We start from the raw sequence: 19,190 nt of genomic DNA, 5'->3' as shown, positions 1-19,190 counted from the left end.
GTACGGGTTGACACTGTTGTACCCTCGGACTGCAGGGCAGCTTGAACTTGTTTGGATGTTAGTCGAGGTTCTTTATCCAACATCCGCACAATCTTGCGTTGAAATCTCTTGTCAATTTTTCTTTTCCGTCCACATCTAGGGAGGTTAGCCACAGTGCCATGGGCTTTAAACTTCTTGATGACACTGCGCACGGTAGACACAGGAACATTCAGGTCTTTGGAGATGGACTTGTAGCCTTGAGATTGCTCATGCTTCCTCACAATTTGGTTTCTCAAGTCCTCAGACAGTTCTTTGGTCTTCTTTCTTTTCTCCATGCTCAATGTGGTACACACAAGGACACAGGACAGAGGTTGAGTCAACTTTAATCCATGTCAACTGGCTGCAAGTGTGATTTAGTTATTGCCAACACCTGTTAGGTGCCACAGGTAAGTTACAGGTGCTGTTAATTACACAAATTAGAGAAGCATCACATGATTTTTCGAACAGTGCCAATACTTTTGTCCACCCTCTTTTTTTATGTTTAGTGTGGAATTATATCCAATTTGGCTTTAGGACAATTTTTTTTGTGTTTTTTCATTTAAGACAAATTAAATGAAGATAATAATACCAAAGAATTTGTGTTTGCAATCATTTTCAGGAAGAAACTGAGTATTATCTGACAGAATTGCAGGGGTGTCAATATTTTTGGCCACAACTGTACATCACTAGAATCAGGGTCTCTGTCCCTACATCATGCTGCTCTCATTACATAGCAAAAATCTGATGACACATTCCCTCTAAGGGTATATTCACAAGTGGCAGAATTCTGTGAATGAATAGGGTAACTTCCACAGCGACTTAGATTTCTGTAAGCATTATTTTGGTAAATGGCACAGTGGAAGAGATGACTGCGAGTAATCTACTGCGTGTACCTATACAGTCAGGGTGCCCCTCATCAGCGGTCTCATACATGCCGTAATGTCACTGTTCCTTATCTCTTTCATCAGGCCTAAGGTTAGTGAAGACGCCTGACATCTACACAGTGCTTGAAAGTGATTCTGGGAGACCCCAATGTCCACCCTCTTAGAAGGGTCTCTCAATGTCATTGTCAGTCAGAGCATTTACCCACTGAGCCACATGCAGAGCTTTACCTAAGTATCAAACCTAGTTTTCATATGGATGCTAGATGTGGTTACCAAGGCAACTGCCGACCATAACACAAGCAAATGAAGAAAGTGGGAAAAAATAAAATCCTGTCACTTTTCAGCTCGTGTGACCTGCTGGGTCCTTGGGTGACCGTCACTTTCTTTAATGCACGGCTGTCTATCGGTGTACGAGTGATAACGAGCGTGCGGGTAAATCCTGACAGGCCTGAGTCTATCCGTCTGCCACTTCTGGTGTGTAGACAGGCGGCACTGTGCGCACGCAGACGCTCTCCCTCTTTCTCCCTCTCCCTCGCTGACTGGCAGTAGTCATCCTAATGTAGTTTAATGGCTTCACAAAGAAAGCCGGTGAGCAGAACCGTGGAGTAGCTGGCTGTGGTCAGACCATGACCTAGCTCGCCATGAACTTGGAAGGTCTTGAAATGATAGCCGTACTGATCGTCATCGTCCTTTTCGTGAAATTATTGGAACAGTTTGGGCTTATTGAAGCAGGCATAGAAGGTAAGGGACACGTCTCCGCTGGAACTTTCTCGCTCCGCTGTGCTGAGATGCTGAGCCTCTATTGCCACTTGGGGAAGTTTTCTGCAGTTTGTCTGTGTTGTTTGCTCATATAGCAGAGTTCAGGTTGTCAGATGCAGTAGAGCGGAGTTTGTCGGATGCCCTTACTCACTATGCAGGACATTTTATCTTGGAGAGGTGCCACCTTATACTATGTCGCATCCAACCCTGATGGAAATATATATATGTAATGTGTGTGTATATATATATATGTGTATATATATAATGTGTGTGTGTATATATATATATATATATATATATATATGGTATATATATTTTCTTGCACGATGTGTGTGTGTGTGTGTATATATATATATATATATATTTATAAAATAATACGACATGTATATATGTATGAGTGGGATCTATATGTCTGTTTATATATTTTGTATTTATATATTATTGTGTATGTGTATATATATATATACTGCTCAAAAAAATAAAGGGAACACATCTTAGATATCACTGAATGTCAAATTCCAGTTGCAAATCTTTATTCATTACACATGTAATGCAATGAGAGCAGTGAAACATAAAAATGATTATTGTAAATTTAAGATGAATATCCCATGAAGTGTGACAGACGTGGAGTTACATCGTGTTGTTTAAGTGTTCACTTTCTTTTTTGAGTAGCGTATATACATACACATACTAGATATACACTTTATATTTCTATATCTACATTCTCGCAATCTGTCTGTCTATCTATATCACTTTTATTTCTATAATTCTTTAATTTTATAGATTTATAGTATGGTTTTTCTTTCTCTCTCTAATATTATTGTTATAAGGAATACTTATTAATATTTAACTTTTTTTACTTTTTGTTTAATTTCTACACCCTCGAATCTGTTTATTTGCTACAAGACCTTGATTCTATATGATCGGACCAGGATCATCCCGATAATCAGTGCATTCCTATAGACTGTACTGATGTTTAGTTACATGCGCTAAACTATGAACGCAGCGCCTCCAGTAGTATAGCTAGATGGGGTTTATATACAGAGTCTGATGACATCACACTTGGATATGAAGTATCTTCTGTAATAAAAGGTGCAGACAAGTTGTTTCCATGCTTTACATACCATGTATCATCTATTTGCCCGTCATCTTGCTAATAGCGATGCCCAGCAGTAGATGGGAGTTTGGCTGATGCAGCAGAAGTGAGTTTGTCATTAGTGTCATTATTGCTGGGTTGGTTGTGGCTTTGCAGAATGACTTCTCTCAACTCGGAGAGTTATCACATCCCAGATTAATCCAGCTCTGCTACATCAGCTCGATTTAGAATTTGCCTTTTTTTTGTCCTGTAACTGCGTTTTGATGATACAGTTTCAAGATTAGAAAATTCTCATTTCGAGACTTATTTTTTATAAATGCCAGGGGCACAAGAGACGGCGTAATCTCAGAGTGAGATAAAAGCCGTCTATTCCTTCATTAGTTGGCTGGGTTCACTGTGTGATCACGTAACATTTTATCGGTCGTGTCGCTTCATTATTGCTGCTCTTTGAACAATACCAGTGAACGTTGTTTAATCACATCTCCGAGTGTAAAGGTGCACGTGCCGCAATGTTTTCATGGCACTGATAATTGCTTGGGATATATTGTTATTTTACACTTTAGGTGGCAGGAAATATTTACATTCTAGCTTTTTTTGCTTCTTTTTTTTTTCTTTATCGCATTGATTTCTTTGTAAGCATGCAAAGTTTTTTGTGAGCTTATACTTGTAAGTTATTGTTGATCCCTCTTGGATGCTTTAAAATGTTCTTAAGGTACGAGTAAAGGGATTTTCATCCCCAAAAAATAAATACACTGTCTTTCAGCATAAAGTGACTGTTCAAACCTACTGCATCTCCACCCCCCAATCTACTGATAGATGCTCTATTCTGAGTCCTTGAGCTTCACCTTAGATCTACCTATTTGCAGATCCAGGAGTTTCACTTTCAGTCTAGCTGTATGCAGGTCCAGGAGCTTCACTTTCAGTCTAGCTGTATGCAGGTCCAGGAGCTTCACTTTCAGCCTAGCTGTATGCAGGTCCAGGAGCTTCACTTTCAGTCTAGCTGTATGCAGGTCCAGGAGCTTCATTTTCAGTCTAGCTGTATGCAGGTCCAGGAGCTTCACTTTCAGTCTAGCTGTATGCAGGTCCAGGAGCTTCACTTTCAGTCTAGCTGTATGCAGGTCCAGGAGCTTCACTTTCAGTCTAGCTGTATGCAGGTCCAGAAGCTTCACTTTCAGTCTAGCTGTATGCAGGTCCAGGAGCTTCATTTTCAGTCTAGCTGTATGCAGGTCCAGGAGCTTCACTTTCAGCCTATATGTATGCAGGTCCAGAAGCTTCACTTTCAGTCTAGCTGTATGCAGGTCCAGGAGCTTCATTTTCAGTCTAGCTGTATGCAGGTCCAGGAGCTTCACTTTCAGTCTAGCTGTATGCAGGTCCAGGAGCTTCACTTTCAGTCTAGCTGTATGCAGGTCCAGGAGCTTCACTTTCAGTCTAGCTGTATGCAGGTCCAGGAGCTTCACTTTCAGTCTAGCTGTATGCAGGTCCAGGAGAATAATTTTCAGCCTAGATGTATGCAGGTCCAGGAGCTTCACTTTCAGTCTAGCTGTATGCAGGTCCAGGAGCTTCACTTTCAGTCTAGCTGTATGCAGGTCCAGGAGCTTCACTTTCAGTCTAGCTGTATGCAGGTCCAGGAGCTTCACTTTCAGTCTAGCTGTATGCAGGTCCAGGAGCTTCACTTTCAGTCTAGCTGTATGCAGGTCCAGGAGAATAATTTTCAGCCTAGATGTATGCAGGTCCAGGAGCTTCACTTTCAGTCTAGCTGTATGCAGGTCCAGGAGCTTCACTTTCAGTCTAGCTGTATGCAGGTCCAGGAGAATAATTTTCAGCCTAGATGAATGCAGGTCCAGGAGCTTCACTTTCAGTCTAGCTGTATGCAGGTCCAGGAGCTTCACTTTCAGTCTAGCTGTATGCAGGTCCAGGATATTCACTTTCAGCCTAGCTGTATGCAGGTCCAGGAGCTTCACTTTCAGTCTAGCTGTATGCAGGTCCAGGAGATTCACTTTCAGTCTAGCTGTATGCAGATCCAGCAGCTTCACTTTCAGTCTAGCTGTATGCAGGTCCCGGATATTCACTTTCAGCCTAGCTGTATGCAGGTCCAGGAGCTTCACTTTCAGTCTAGCTGTATGCAGGTCCAGGAGCTTCATTTTCAGTCTAGCTGTATGCAGGTCCAGGAGCTTCACTTTCAGTCTAGCTGTATGCAGGTCCAGGAGCTTCACTTTCAGTCTAGCTGTATGCAGGTCCAGGAGCTTCACTTTCAGTCTAGCTGTATGCAGGTCCAGGAGCTTCATTTTCAGTCTAGCTGTATGCAGGTCCAGGAGCTTCATTTTCAGTCTAGCTGTATGCAGGTCCAGGAGCTTCACTTTCAGTCTAGCTGTATGCAGGTCCAGGAGCTTCACTTTCAGTCTAGCTGTATGCAGGTCCAGGAGCTTCACTTTCAGTCTAGCTGTATGCAGGTCCAGGAGCTTCATTTTCAGTCTAGCTGTATGCAGGTCCAGGAGCTTCACTTTCAGTCTAGCTGTATGCAGGTCCAGGAGCTTCACTTTCAGTCTAGCTGTATGCAGGTCCAGGAGCTTCATTTTCAGTCTAGCTGTATGCAGGTCCAGAAGCTTCACTTTCAGTCTAGCTGTATGCAGGTCCAGGAGCTTCATTTTCAGTCTAGCTGTATGCAGGTCCAGGAGCTTCACTTTCAGCCTATATGTATGCAGGTCCAGAAGCTTCACTTTCAGTCTAGCTATATGCAGGTCCAGGAGCTTCATTTTCAGTCTAGCTGTATGCAGGTCCAGGAGCTTCACTTTCAGTCTAGCTGTATGCAGGTCCAGGAGCTTCACTTTCAGTCTAGCTGTATGCAGGTCCAGGAGCTTCACTTTCAGTCTAGCTGTATGCAGGTCCAGGAGCTTCACTTTCAGTCTAGCTGTATGCAGGTCCAGGAGAATAATTTTCAGCCTAGATGTATGCAGGTCCAGGAGCTTCACTTTCAGTCTAGCTGTATGCAGGTCCAGGAGCTTCACTTTCAGTCTAGCTGTATGCAGGTCCAGGAGCTTCACTTTCAGTCTAGCTGTATGCAGGTCCAGGAGCTTCACTTTCAGTCTAGCTGTATGCAGGTCCAGGAGCTTCACTTTCAGTCTAGCTGTATGCAGGTCCAGGAGAATAATTTTCAGCCTAGATGTATGCAGGTCCAGGAGCTTCACTTTCAGTCTAGCTGTATGCAGGTCCAGGAGCTTCACTTTCAGTCTAGCTGTATGCAGGTCCAGGAGAATAATTTTCAGCCTAGATGAATGCAGGTCCAGGAGCTTCACTTTCAGTCTAGCTGTATGCAGGTCCAGGAGCTTCACTTTCAGTCTAGCTGTATGCAGGTCCAGGATATTCACTTTCAGCCTAGCTGTATGCAGGTCCAGGAGCTTCACTTTCAGTCTAGCTGTATGCAGGTCCAGGAGATTCACTTTCAGTCTAGCTGTATGCAGATCCAGCAGCTTCACTTTCAGTCTTGCTGTATGCAGGTCCCGGATATTCACTTTCAGCCTAGCTGTATGCAGGTCCAGGAGCTTCACTTTCAGTCTAGCTGTATGCAGGTCCAGGAGCTTCATTTTCAGTCTAGCTGTATGCAGGTCCCGGAGATTCACTTTCAGTCTAGCTGTAAGCAGGCCAAGGAGATTCACTTTCAGTCTAGCTGTATGCAGTTCCAGGAGCTTCACTTTCAGTCTAACTGTATGCAGGTCCCGGAGATTCACTTTCAGTCTAGCTGTATGCAGGTCCCGGAGATTCACTTTCAGTCTAGCTGAATGCAGGTCCAGGAGATTCACTTTCAGTCTAGCTGACTGCAATATACTGTACATAATTTGAAAAAGGAATGCAATGCCCAGGGAGACAGTTTGTCACATGCATGCTCTTGATTTGTAAAGAGCGATGATGTCATTGCTTTTGCAAATTCTATAAATTGGAGATGAAGAGGTGTCCTTACTATATGGGAGGCAGTACTATTTCAGGAAAATCAACACCCAATGGCCTAGTCCATTCCTGACACATTTGAATAGTGTAAATGCAGAATAAAACTTTGTTTTGTAAGTAAAAAACACCCAAGAATGGCTAAGAGGAAAACATTGGACTATTCTGAAGTGGCCTTCTATGAGCTCTGACCTAAATCCTATTGAGCAACTTTGGAAAGAGCTGAGACTGGAGCAGTTTGCTCTTGAGGAGTGGGCCAAAATACCTGTCGAGAGGTGCAGAAGTCTCTGACAGTTACAGGAATCGTTTGATTGCAGTGATTGCCTCAAAAGGTTGTGTAACAAAATTTTAAGTTAAGAGTAATATAATTTCTGTCCAGGCCTATTTCACGAGTTTTATTTTTTTTGTAATTCTGTGGAAGCATGGTTGAAAAGCAATGTCTGACTTTCATTAGTTCATTTTCATAGATTTTGCATTTATTACTTTTGTCAGATTCAAGTTATTTCAGTGACCATTGTGGGTTTTGCTGTCATTAAACAAGGGGTATCAACAATTTTGACCATGTGTGTATATATAGAGATCTCAAAGCCAAAAGAAAGGGGTAATTAGAATGCAGAAATAGTTGGAATAGCATCATTGTAAGGCTGTTTAGGGGGTCTTGGGCAGCTGACAGGTTACCTTTAAGCAGTCAAGCCAGCATCTTTGACATGCTCCTCTGCTCACATGCTGACACAAAAACACTGTCCTGTGTAATGCACAGAAATGGAAGTGAAGCTGCCTGGATCTGAGATGGAGCATCTGGCAGGGGATAGGAGCACCAGCAGTAATGGAGTCATTATAGAAAGTTAAATAACTTAGTATTTAAAGATTAGTTCTCAATAGTTTTTGGATGTTTAATTGAGGTCATCTTTCCATCCCTGGGGGCCTTGGACTGTCTATGTATCTCATAATGGTTGGCTAATAGAGCTGGTGCAAATCAATTTGAAAAACCCAGTCGATTGGAGCCTTGAGAACCGTTTCTTCCCTGACTGCATCTCCAGCTTCTGGCGTGTCGTTATAATTGCAGCATGAAGAGCACGTGGTTCAGACAATATCTAATTAGAAAGTGGAGACGGGGATGTAGTCAGGTAAGAGGCAGTTCTGAGGACTCCTATCCAGAATCCACAGATTACTGACGTAACAAATAGACGAGGTCCAGTGGCTAGATTCGCACCAACTCTATGGCTAATAGTTTGAATCCCCCCCCCCCGTGTAATACCATATTTCCCCAACAATGTCCGATAGAGAGTAAATGTATAGCCAGAAACTGCTTCTCCGATGACAGCTGATTGTGGACTGTCATCACCTGAAAAAGTAGATAATGAAATGAGAGAAACTTTTCGGCCCATCTGTGACGCAGATGAGCATACGGAGCCGCACGTGGAGCCAGTCGTGTATGCAATCTGCGGATGTCACAGATCTGATTTATAATGTCATCTGAATCCATCCTTAAAGGAAACCTGTCACAAGAAAACTTTAATAACCTTCACATATGGGGTTTATCTGCAGGTTAATAGCGTTACTAATCTGTCTGGCGCCTGCTTGTTGCAGAATGCTGCAGGGAGAAAATGCTCTCAATTCTCCCCGGCAGTGTTTGGTTTAAGTCACGGGGGCAGCGCCGATGCGAGTTCACTCACTGCTGTGAGAATACAGAGTGGCAGCTCTAACTGCCCCCTGGGCCTGACTGACACTCGCTCTGCAGTGGGGCCGGCTGTCAGTCAGGACCAGGGGTGCGGTTACAGCCGCTGTGGTGTGAGTGAACCGATGCCGCCGCCCCCTCCCCTGTGACTTAAACCGAATACTGCTAGGGAGAATTAAGTTAATTTTCTCTCCACGTTAGGCTACATGCAGGCGTCGGGCAGGTTAGTAATACTATTAACCTGTAGATTAACCCCTTATCTACAGGTTAATAGCATTTTTCTGGTGATAGGTTCCCTTTAAAGGGGTTGCACCAAAACAGAAATTAGCAACTATCCATAGGACAGTTGATAACTTATTGATTGATGGGTGTCCCATTGCCAGGATAACACTGATAAATAAATGAGGCCTAAGCAGTGCCCCATTTAAATGTAGCGATGATCCATCATGTGAGTTAATGCAGCTAAGTTTATTCTCCCTCTAAGCCCACTCTTTTTATGAAAAGTAGAAGAACATCAGAAAGTTGCAAATGATTGTACCAATATGGGATGCACCTTAATTTGCGTTTTTTCCTCCACCAGAAAAACTGTCGAACACCCATTCGTAAATTACTCTCATAGCCTTAATTAGACATTTTGTTAGACTGATTCACACAAAACACTATCTCCCAAAATACAATGCAGCATTATTAAAGCAGAGTGAAGCTAATGAAGAGGTATTCACTTGATCCAGCAGTAAACAGCAGAATTGTGAGTGTGGCTCTGGAGCAGCCCGATGTAAGTATATCAAAGGGTTTGTGAAGTTGCCCAAATGTTCTGATACAGTGAAAGTGTGATTTGGTCAGACGAGCTTCCCTGCTGGTCTGTAGGAGCTTGGTGCTAAGTTCAGACACTACGGGAGGTGCTAATGCATAAGCTGAGCATAGTAATTCAATAAAGAAAATGGATGAACACTTAATGAAGAACTAAGAATTCATTGGACATCCGCAACTGCCGTCCTACGTGATTATATCAGAGCTGCATCGGGGACGTTCCATTAGATTACTGGATTTTCTGAGTGCCGCACCGTCCACCATGCTCAGCAAGAGTCCAGCAAGAAAGATGAAGGCAAAAGGTACAAACTGTCCTGAAAATGTAACTTATAGGCTGAGACGCCATGATATTTTCATTTATTAAAACAGAACAAAATTTCGTCATTACTGGGACTTGTGTAGAAATCACATGTACAAGGGATGCAGTGACGGACAGGAGGCAGAGCAAGGGTTAACAAGTTTAATAACAGGGGAATACTCCATGCAGGGAAGTAAAGGGTTAAACAGTATAAATGGAAAAGGATGTTGGGAGGTAAAGGGTTAAACAGGAGATTCAACAGTTTAGATGGCAAAGGATATCGTAAGTAGAAGAACGACGGTTCAGATAACAGCAGTTCTTGCGAAGCAGTTATGTCAGGAGTTCCATCAACTGTAACTCCTGCTGAGAACTCAATGGCGCCGGCAACTGCTGGTGCGGTGTCTTTTCCAGAAAAGTCCTGTGGGCATCAATGCCCCGTCTTCTGATGGCAGTGGTCGTTCTCTGGTACTTTCCACTGGGCCTAGTCCATAAACTTCAGAGGCTGACAGAGGTACGGGTCACAGTCCTGTAAGAGCCCAATGTGGCTCTGAAACTATATTCACTTTTGAAGTCAGGTCACAAGTGTCTGGGCAAATAGTCACTGGCAACGTCAGGGGCAAGTGTATGTGGTCACTCTTATGTGACACGTGTACTGTACTCACGGACATGGAGCATACGGCACCTTGTTCTCTGGTCGCTACGGGGTGCGCTGCACTTTCTTCTTTATGCTGCGTGCTGCCTGTTCTTGCCAAGACTCAAGCGCCGACAACCACTGATGCGCAGCTCCTCTCTGGTGGTCACCGGCACCCTGCACTTTCTCTCTGTAGTCACCGACACATTGCACCTTGCCGGTGCTCTGTGAGTGCAGGGGAAGTAGAGCGCGCCGCTCACTGCTCTGCGCGCTGCTCTGTGTTCGTGCCAAACTGCCCTCCTGCGCGCTTTTCCTTTTTATGCCTTTTTTCCACTCACTCCCTACCCTCCTGGGACAGCAGGAAGGTCCGACTCACTAGCACTTCCCCCAGGCAATAGGGGAATGTCTGGCTCACTCAGGCTACCCCCCGGGAACAGGAGATGCAGTCTTTTCAGTTCCGGACCCGGCATGCAGGTACCCTCTGTCTGGTCGTCCCCCTTACACTTGAACAAAGTCTAAAGGTGTTTTCCAATATTTTTTTTTTTAATTTATAGGGTTCCAGACATAAAAGTAATGACAGAGCTATAACCGTCCTTGCAAGTCCAGTGCTGCCTCTCTGCCACTGCTCCAGTCTTTGTTGACAGGCTGCAGTGATACCATCATCACTACAGTGCAACAAGTCACTGGGCTCAACAGTCGTGTGACAATTACGACAGTGATTAGTCTCGAGGTGTTGTAGTCATGATGTCACCGCTGCAGCCTGTCACCAAAAATTGGAAGTGGTGAAGAGGCAACGCTGGACTTGCTGTTGGTCTGTTTTTTTAAACATATTCAAGCCTGGAGAATAACAAAAAAAAATCCTTTTATCTTATAAAAAAAAGTTATACAGGCTCCCAAAAATCTGGATTGTTGGGTCTTTTAAAAGGCTGGTCTGACGCTTATCCCTGGGCATCCAATCATCACTAAAATTCATTGTCAGTCCAAAGGGGGACGAGTACGACCCGAAGTACATTGATTCTATGAAAGCAGACTTTTATTTCCAGTCACTGGAATTTTCCTACTTTGTTTCCTTTTCCTCATTAGGATTTTAAGGTTTATTTTCCAGTTGATAATTAGGGCCAAGTAATAAGCACCAATTCATCCGTTCACATTTACATCCTTTTGAAACTTGAAAAAAAAAAATCAGGATAAATGTAGAAACGCGGCGGCCACAATACCTTTTCCAATGAATAATAGTCAGTGAGTTCACCTTGAGTTTCTTGCTCATAACTCCACTGACGGCAGATAACGATCATTTTAATGATTTCGCTTTTGCACATTCTACAAGAAGGGAAGCATTTGCTTTTCCCCTCTGTTATGTTTTGAACATTGCTGCACAGTAAAACTGTTTTTGATATTCATGAGATGCAACAGGTGAAAAAATATATTATCTCTGGCTGCTCCTTCCCTCTTCAATAAAGGGAACTGTGTTTCGCATGATCAAGTCTAGCTTCACGTTGGATTGTACCTTTACAGACCTCATATGATCGTATGACATACATAAACCAGGTAATGCCTAATTATTTTCCATCATTCAGCCATGCATGTGCTTGTTTTCATTTGCTTTAAGCTAATCTGTCACCAGATTTACCAGCATAAACTGCTTAGATTATTAAATAGATCTTTTAGACCTGATGAGGTTGGTCTACTTACTTTGAAAATCCATGTTAGTAGGACTTTATAAACCTCTTTCAAAGTTTACCCCATTTATCATGAATGACACCTCCTCAGTGCCCCTCTTCCCTGCTGCTGAGATCTTACACTAGCCAGGATAAGCTGCTGCTGCCAGTCAGGCTGGATACACATGAGCTCTACTGCTGACGCTGACATACTCTGAGCCTGCAGGACAGCGTGAATTTCTTTGGAACTTGATTGGGGCTGCTTATCCGCAATCCAAACTATCCTACTTTACAACCTTTCATCAGTTTTTCTCTGTCGTCCACATCCAGGAAGATTAGCTACAGTGTCATGGGTTGTAAACTATTTGATTATGTTGCGCACCATGGACAAAGGAACATCAAGATTTCTGGACATCTTATGATTGTTTATATTTTTCAACAATTTTGGTTCTCAAGTCCTCAGACAGTTCTCTTCTCCTCTTTCTGTTCTCTGTGCTTAGTGTGGCACAAACAGACACACAATGAAAAGATTGAGTCAACTTCTCCCCTTTTTATCTGGTTTCAGATGTGATTTTCATATTGCCCATGCCTGTTACTTGCCACAGGTGAGTTTGAATAAGCATCACATGTGTGAAAGATAGTTATTTACCCTCTAATTTTGGAAAAGTGCCAACAATTTTGTCTGGCCCATTTTGGGGTTTTTGTGTGAAAATATGTGCAATTTGCCTTTTTCTGTCTGTTTTTTAGTGTTCCAATACACACAAAGAAAATAAGCATGTGCATAACAACATGTGTAATTGCAATAATTCTTTGGGAGAAATACTTCATTTTCTGGAACAATTTCAAGGGTGAAAAAACTTTCAGCCATGACTGTATATTCAATAAAATAGGGAAAAAACGTATTGATTGCTGGATCTCTAACCTGTGGGGAACTCACCAACACCAAGAACGTGGTTCTGCTGAACAGTATCTGAAAGTAGCAGATGTCGAACATGTCACCGACACAGAGTCGCTGCCCCATGGGACAGCCAGATATTGCCGAGAAATGTATTCCAGCACTCTCACAGATAATGAATAGAGCTGACTCAGGCGCTATACAGACTAGGCTCTGGAGAGCCCTGATTTTGGTATTGGTTGAGGCATTCATTGATAAATTTTCCCCTATCCTAAAGAGGGCTGAACTAATCTACTTAGTGCGACCCCTTTAAAGGGAATCTGTCGGCAGGTTTGTGCTATGTAATATGACAGCAGCATGATGTGGGGACAGAGACTCTGATCCCAGCGATGTATCACTTAGTTTACTGGGTGCAGTATTTATGATAGAATCAGTTTTCTCTCTTTTGTAGAATGATCAGAGCTCAGTGGTTGAGAGGTGTATATCTCTCGCCTACACCACAGCTTTTCTGTGTTCCTTGTATAGTGACAGAAAGCTGCTAATTAGTGCTGGGGACCTGGTTAGACACGGGGGCATGAGAGCTGTTGTCCTCTAATGATAATCTCCAGCTGATAAAACACTGATTGTATTGAAACAGCAAAACACAGTCTTATAAATGTCACATCACTATAATCAGGCTCTCTGCTCCTACATTATGGCGCTGACAGATTACATAGCCAAAACCTGGTGACTGATTTCCTTTATGTCCATTTTTTCTACAAATATTCTATATTTTTAAGCTTATTCTCCAAGTAGCTATCTACGTTTATTGTGCGCAAAATATTTTTAGGTCTGACCTGCAGAACATCGAAGTGATATGTGATACTGTAGGTCCCGCCTCTACATTTGATTTCTATGCATCGTATGTCATGTAATTGGAATTCTGTACAATGATTGTGTTAGGGACGGCGGAACGCACTAAATATAAAATAACGTAAAGTGTGTTCGCTGCCCAGGGTCCACTGGGCAGAAGGTGTAAACACTGCTGCTAGATAATGGCGGACATACAATATGGCGGTATGACGCACGCGGGTTGAACGTCACCCAGGTGCGCTGAGCGATCTCTGTTAATTCACAGAGACGCCTATGTGTTAAACACAAAAGGCTGAGCCTGTTAACGCCACAGGTCTCAGAGAAGTGCACGCACGGTATCTGGTCACAGTAGCTGAACCCTAGGCAGAGGGTCAGCGTCCGTCTAGACCTAACGTGCGTGCGGCGTCGCTACTGCGGACGCCAAGGGGAGCTGCAGACTGCAGTGCGGCAACAGACACTGCTGCTAGTCGACAATGCCCGGTAGCAGGTGCACTGTCGGACGCTAGCACTGTTGATGATGCTGCTGTGGCTTGTGGCTTGCCACTGGCTGGCGCTGACTCTAAGCCTAAGTCCCTGTACACACTCATAATATCAGAGGGAGGGGATCTTAATGAGTCATTCGCAGGTTCATGCATCCATCATCATTCACACAGTAGGCAACTAGAGACTATACTAGCGCATGGCCAAGCGGCCATACGAACCTTTTATAGCCGGGACTTTCTGGAAGCTTCCAAATCCCTGAGATGGACCAATCAGATCACGAGAAGGACCTGGGATGTGACTCCCGATCTCCAATGGGAGATCATCTTGTGAGCATGCCCAGTAGAGCAACTGGAGGACTTGGGCTCAGGAGTGGCTCGTTGCTGAGCAGCCTGCGCTGCTATTGCTGGCCCAGAGGTGGCAGCAACAGTGAGACCTACAGAGCTGGTCTGAGCAGAGCATCTGAGATGCCGGGATTGCTGTGCAGGCTCCTGAGCAGTCGGTGGAGAATGGGAGACCGCTGAATGCAAGGCTCTGGATTCCTGCTGTGCAGCTGCAGGAATGTGATGCCTAGCAGACTGTATTCTGTACGGGTATGCACGTTTTACTTTATTTTTGAAGGTTTAAACAGAAAAACTGTCCATTATAAGACGTCACTCTAGGAAGCACAAGGTGGAACCAAAACTTTTACTTTTCGACAGTTGATGATTTATGTGTTTATTCATCCTACGACTGTCCCGCTGATTGACATTCTGAAATCACTGAACCTATATTGAGTTATGCTTATGAAAACATGTAAGAAGGCTTTTGTCAATCTCTTCTTGTATCATTCTTCAGAAATTTTTAGTGGAAATGGATGAATAAATGGACAACTGGACATCAAGTAGTCATTTATTAATCCACATTTAGAACATTTCCAGAGGGGTAGAACAAAGCAGAGTGCTAAGAAAAGATGCCGAAAACTTGTTATTTAAATATTTACTCTTTAACTTTTCGAAAAGATTCAATACTTATGGTTGAAAATGGTATCTGATCTCCAGGAGGAGCTGATCAGATTGATGTATTGTACATTTTTTGGAAATAGTTTCAATAAATCTTGCAATTTACACATTGGAATCCCTAGTGTTTATATGATGTATGTGAGTCCAGTGGTCGGTCCTATTTAATGATTGACAGCCTTCTCTGCATGTGACTGTGCTTGCACAGACAGCAGCCAATCACTGAATCGCACCACCCATTGGTGTCATGATCCAGGACGGGATTTCGCTTTGACCCGTCCTGGTTAGACTATGGGTTAATTGTGCTGCCTCTTTCTGGCAGAAGGAGGCTATTTAGTGCTCACTGGACCTGGGTCCGGTGTCAGTTATACTCCTGCCCTCGGCTGAGTTAAGTGACCTCTTGTATACAGTACGTGTGCCTTGTGCCTGATATCTTGCTTGCTTGTTCGGTTGTGATCTGGTTCTGTCCCTGTTACGAGTTCTGCCTGACCCTCTTGTACTGCGCTACCTCTCGTGTATGACTCTCTGCTTGTGACCCGACTTCTCTCTGCTTGTCCCCTTGGTACCACGTCGCCCTCTTGTGTATGACCTTTGGCTTTGTCTGACTACCCGTCTGTTTGTCCCTCCTGTACCTCGTTTGCCCGTACTGCTGTGACCTCTGTTTTGCCTGACTCTGAGTTGTTGTATGGTGTCCTGTCCTATCTGAAAACAGGACGCTAAGCCCCGCCCCCTTGCAGTCACATGACCATAGGTCCTGTGCCAGATTATTCATTTTCAGTGTCCGCAGGTCCCGTGCCTCTTTACCTTCCAGCGCTGACTGGACCCTGACACTATTAGCCTGAAGCACGCATGGTCACCTCTGCTGCCCACTCCACAGGTATCTTTTAGCACTGCTTCTGTACTCAGGACATGCGCACTGGCTCTATGAGCAAGTGTAGTGCGGTGTCTCGGACAATTGGATTTTTAGGTCAAGTATATAGACCCTGGTAATTTCAATTAATAAATTACAAGTCATTTTGATTTTGTTCAGTAAAAGTATTTATAATCCTGCTCAACTTCTCCATCTTTGCACCATGCTGTCCACAGATCGGACTGTATGTAAAACGTGACAGGTTCCCTTTAAGATCAGCTTTGAGGCAGAAGGACATGGTGAGATATTACAAAAGTATCTGGCAAGGCTAAAGGCTTATGTGGAAAACAGGTATATAGAATTGATTGTGGGAAGTTTTAAGCTTATTGTATTGGGCTGGGAGATGTACTAAAAAGTAAAACACTAAGTAAATCTGCCACTAAAAGAGACTTGGGGATATTGGTGGACAGTACACCTAACTTTACTGACCAATGCCAGGCAGCTGCTTTCGATACAAGAAAATAATGGGATGCCTCAAAAGGCATAGATGATGGTATGGCATTTTTCCGCCTTAAAATAGTGTCACATTTATCTTTCACTTTGTTTCCATTTTATGTTACCTTTATCTTTTTAATTATTGTAATAAATACCATTGTGATAAAATTAAAATCTCAGTTGTAGACTTCTTAAATACATTTTATAGAAGTTTTGGAAAAAAAGTTCGTCAGTGGCCTGGACCTATAAAAGATAACAAACTAAGTGATACTCGTTTACCAGCACCCAGCTGGATCCAGAATCTGTGCTGATATAGAAGAAGGTATTGTCACTGTTTCACCATGTTACGCCCGTGCTCACCGCCTCTCCCGTGCTCACCTCCTCACCCGCGCTCACCGCCACCCGGCCCGGGTCTGCCACTGCTCCCATGCTCCCTCTGGTCTCCCTGCGTCCTGCCCTCGTCTCCCGCAGGGCGCCTACATGGATGCATCGGGGCGCTCCTCCTCTGCTGGCGGCCGCATGCTCCCTCTAATCGCACACGCGCTTTGGCCCGACCATGCGTGCACCCGCTGGCCTTATCCCCCTGAATGACCTGACCTGGCAGCGCTGCCTGTCCAATAGAGGACAGGCACTGAGTATTTCAGGCCATCCTCCCTTAGGGGAGGCACCTGATTATTAAGTTTACTTCCATTCTCAGGTCTCCCTTTCTTCTGCATGTCCTACTTCTGTGTAGCTAGGCTATTAACCCTTCTATTTTCTTGCTTCTTTCAGAGTTCATTCCTGTCCTGTGTCTCTCCTGGTGCCTTCACTCTATACCATCCCCGCTGTCCTCTGCCCGTATACCATCTCCGTTGTCCTCAGCCCATATACCATCTCCGCTGTCCTCTGTCCGTTGACCATCTCCACTCTCCTCAGTCCTTATACCTCTCCAGTTCCTTCCTGCTCAGTTCAACTCTGTCCTCTCTACCCAGCCTCCTCTTCGTGTTTGTTTAGGTTCCTGAGCCGACCCCTGGTTCTGGCATCCATGGTGCTAGAGGTCCCTGAGCTTGTTCCCTAACGATCCCTGTATAGGGGTTGGTCAAATCTGGTGCACTCGCTCGGGGAAATTTCGGTATCACTGTCCAGTGGGTCCACTCATGGTATCCGCTGCCTCTGGCATAACACACCACAAGCAGCATTGCATGTGATTTGGCTACAGCGGTCATTAGTTTTGAATGCTTTTCTCATAACATGCTGTTTGAGTCACATGTCAGCTGCAATCACAAGCTACAGTTGTCCTGCGGGAGGTGGAATGGTGACATCTCCTCTTCCGGTGTCAGTGCAAGACACTCAATGGATCCAGGAGGCTGCTGGTAGGTGAGTATCAACTCATTTGCCAGCACTATTCCAGCGATGTTGGCACTAGGTCTCTCGGGGCTCACGTGACATTATGTCATGCAATCCCTGCAGCCAATTAGCAGACACTTCACTCTCCCCTTATTCAGACAAATCAGTCATCCACAGGAAGTCGGAGAAGCAGTAGCTCTCTTACTTTCTCTGTATGTCTGATTTGGCCAATGCAGTGAAGAGTGAAGCCAGCACTGAAAGGCCACAGGTCTTGTTTGGCATAATGTCACGCGAGCCCTTGGAGAGCCAATGTCGTCTCTGCTGAGAACGGTGCCCTCAGTGTAGGTGAGTATAGGTGTTATTTTTCTTGGGAGAAACAGTGATTGAGAAGGAGATGTTCGAGTGGTTAACATCCTCTTTAGAGTATACAATTGCTTATTTGTTAATATTGGGGCATATTTATCAAGCTAAATGCACCATAACTCTGCTGTAATGCGAAACAAAAACTGTCTTTTATGACTTGCACCAGGTGTTTTAGACACTTTCTTCAATGAGGAGGATTAGTCCCTAGACTACACAGTCCTAAAGATAGATTTGTCAAACGGCATAAACGATTTTTATAAATCTGGCGCATTATAAGACCGTTTTGGTAAATTTGTCCAGGATCTTTAGTTAGATTTTTCACAAAGTTGCTTATATGAGGGTTAAAAATTGACTATTGCATTTAACCTCTTAAATATCACTCACATTCGCTCATGTATATGTTTCTGTAATATGCTGATTTTCATGTACTTCCCAATTTTGTTGTGGGAATAGGCGAACATTGATGTGGGGCTGGTGAGAAACTTCGGGTGTCACGCTCTAGTTGTTCCCAGGCTGCAGGAGATAAGATGATAGTTTATTGGTTGCAAGACTGTGCTTGATGCAGTTGCGTAGGAAGCTGCATATCCTCAATAGCGTGAGGCTCGTAGGTTGGGCGCATGTAGCAGTTAAGGTATGCCACCCCAAACTATGTCACATTGGGGAGATTGCCTCTGTGACAGTCCTGGGTAAGAGAAACTTGGGTCTGCCTGCAAGGAGTAGAGGAAAAAAATCTGCCCTGTTGAAGAAGCTGCTGCTGTAGTGAGTCAGAGTCGTGGAAAGTCTAAATCGCAACCTGAGGAGCTAAAATGTCGAGACCCAGAAGAGATTGTACTGCAATTAGAAAGTCTGCCCCTGCTGGAGACAAGGACCTGAGGTGTAAGTGATGCGTGACTGATATAAGTTACAACTGGACATATGTCAAAGTGTGGACTTGAGGCCATGTTCACACGTTCAGTATTTGATCAGTATTTTACATCAGTATTTGTAAGCCAAAACCAGGAGTGGGTGATAAATGTAGAAGTGGTGACTTGTTTCTATTATACTTTTCCTCTGATTGCTCCACTCCTGGTTTTGGCTTACAGATACTGATGGAAAATTGTTGTGAACTCATTTTCTGGTTTACCTCTGGCTTCTGGTGAGGGTGGTGGAGCTGGATGTGT

General features: G+C 44.1%; 1 protein-coding gene across 1 annotated transcript in view; it reads left to right on the top strand.

Annotated features, from left to right (window-relative positions):
- Positions 1–1,420: 1,420 nt before the first annotated feature.
- KCNIP4 (potassium voltage-gated channel interacting protein 4) overlaps positions 1,421–19,190 on the top strand; it is a 976,654-nt gene continuing 958,884 nt past the window's right edge. The window contains exon 1 of the mRNA XM_073574668.1: positions 1,421–1,643. Coding sequence (XP_073430769.1) covers positions 1,544–1,643 — 100 coding nt within the window. The 5' untranslated portion in view covers positions 1,421–1,543. The remainder of the gene's footprint in view (positions 1,644–19,190) is intronic.

This window comes from Dendrobates tinctorius, unplaced genomic scaffold (assembly GCF_039654945.1).
Source record: "Dendrobates tinctorius isolate UK_male_01 unplaced genomic scaffold, ASM3965494v1 ptg000039l, whole genome shotgun sequence".
NCBI classification, from domain to species: Eukaryota; Metazoa; Chordata; class Amphibia; order Anura; family Dendrobatidae; genus Dendrobates; species Dendrobates tinctorius.
Note: the sequence above shows the minus strand (reverse complement) of the source record. Positions and strands in the feature narration are given on the sequence as shown.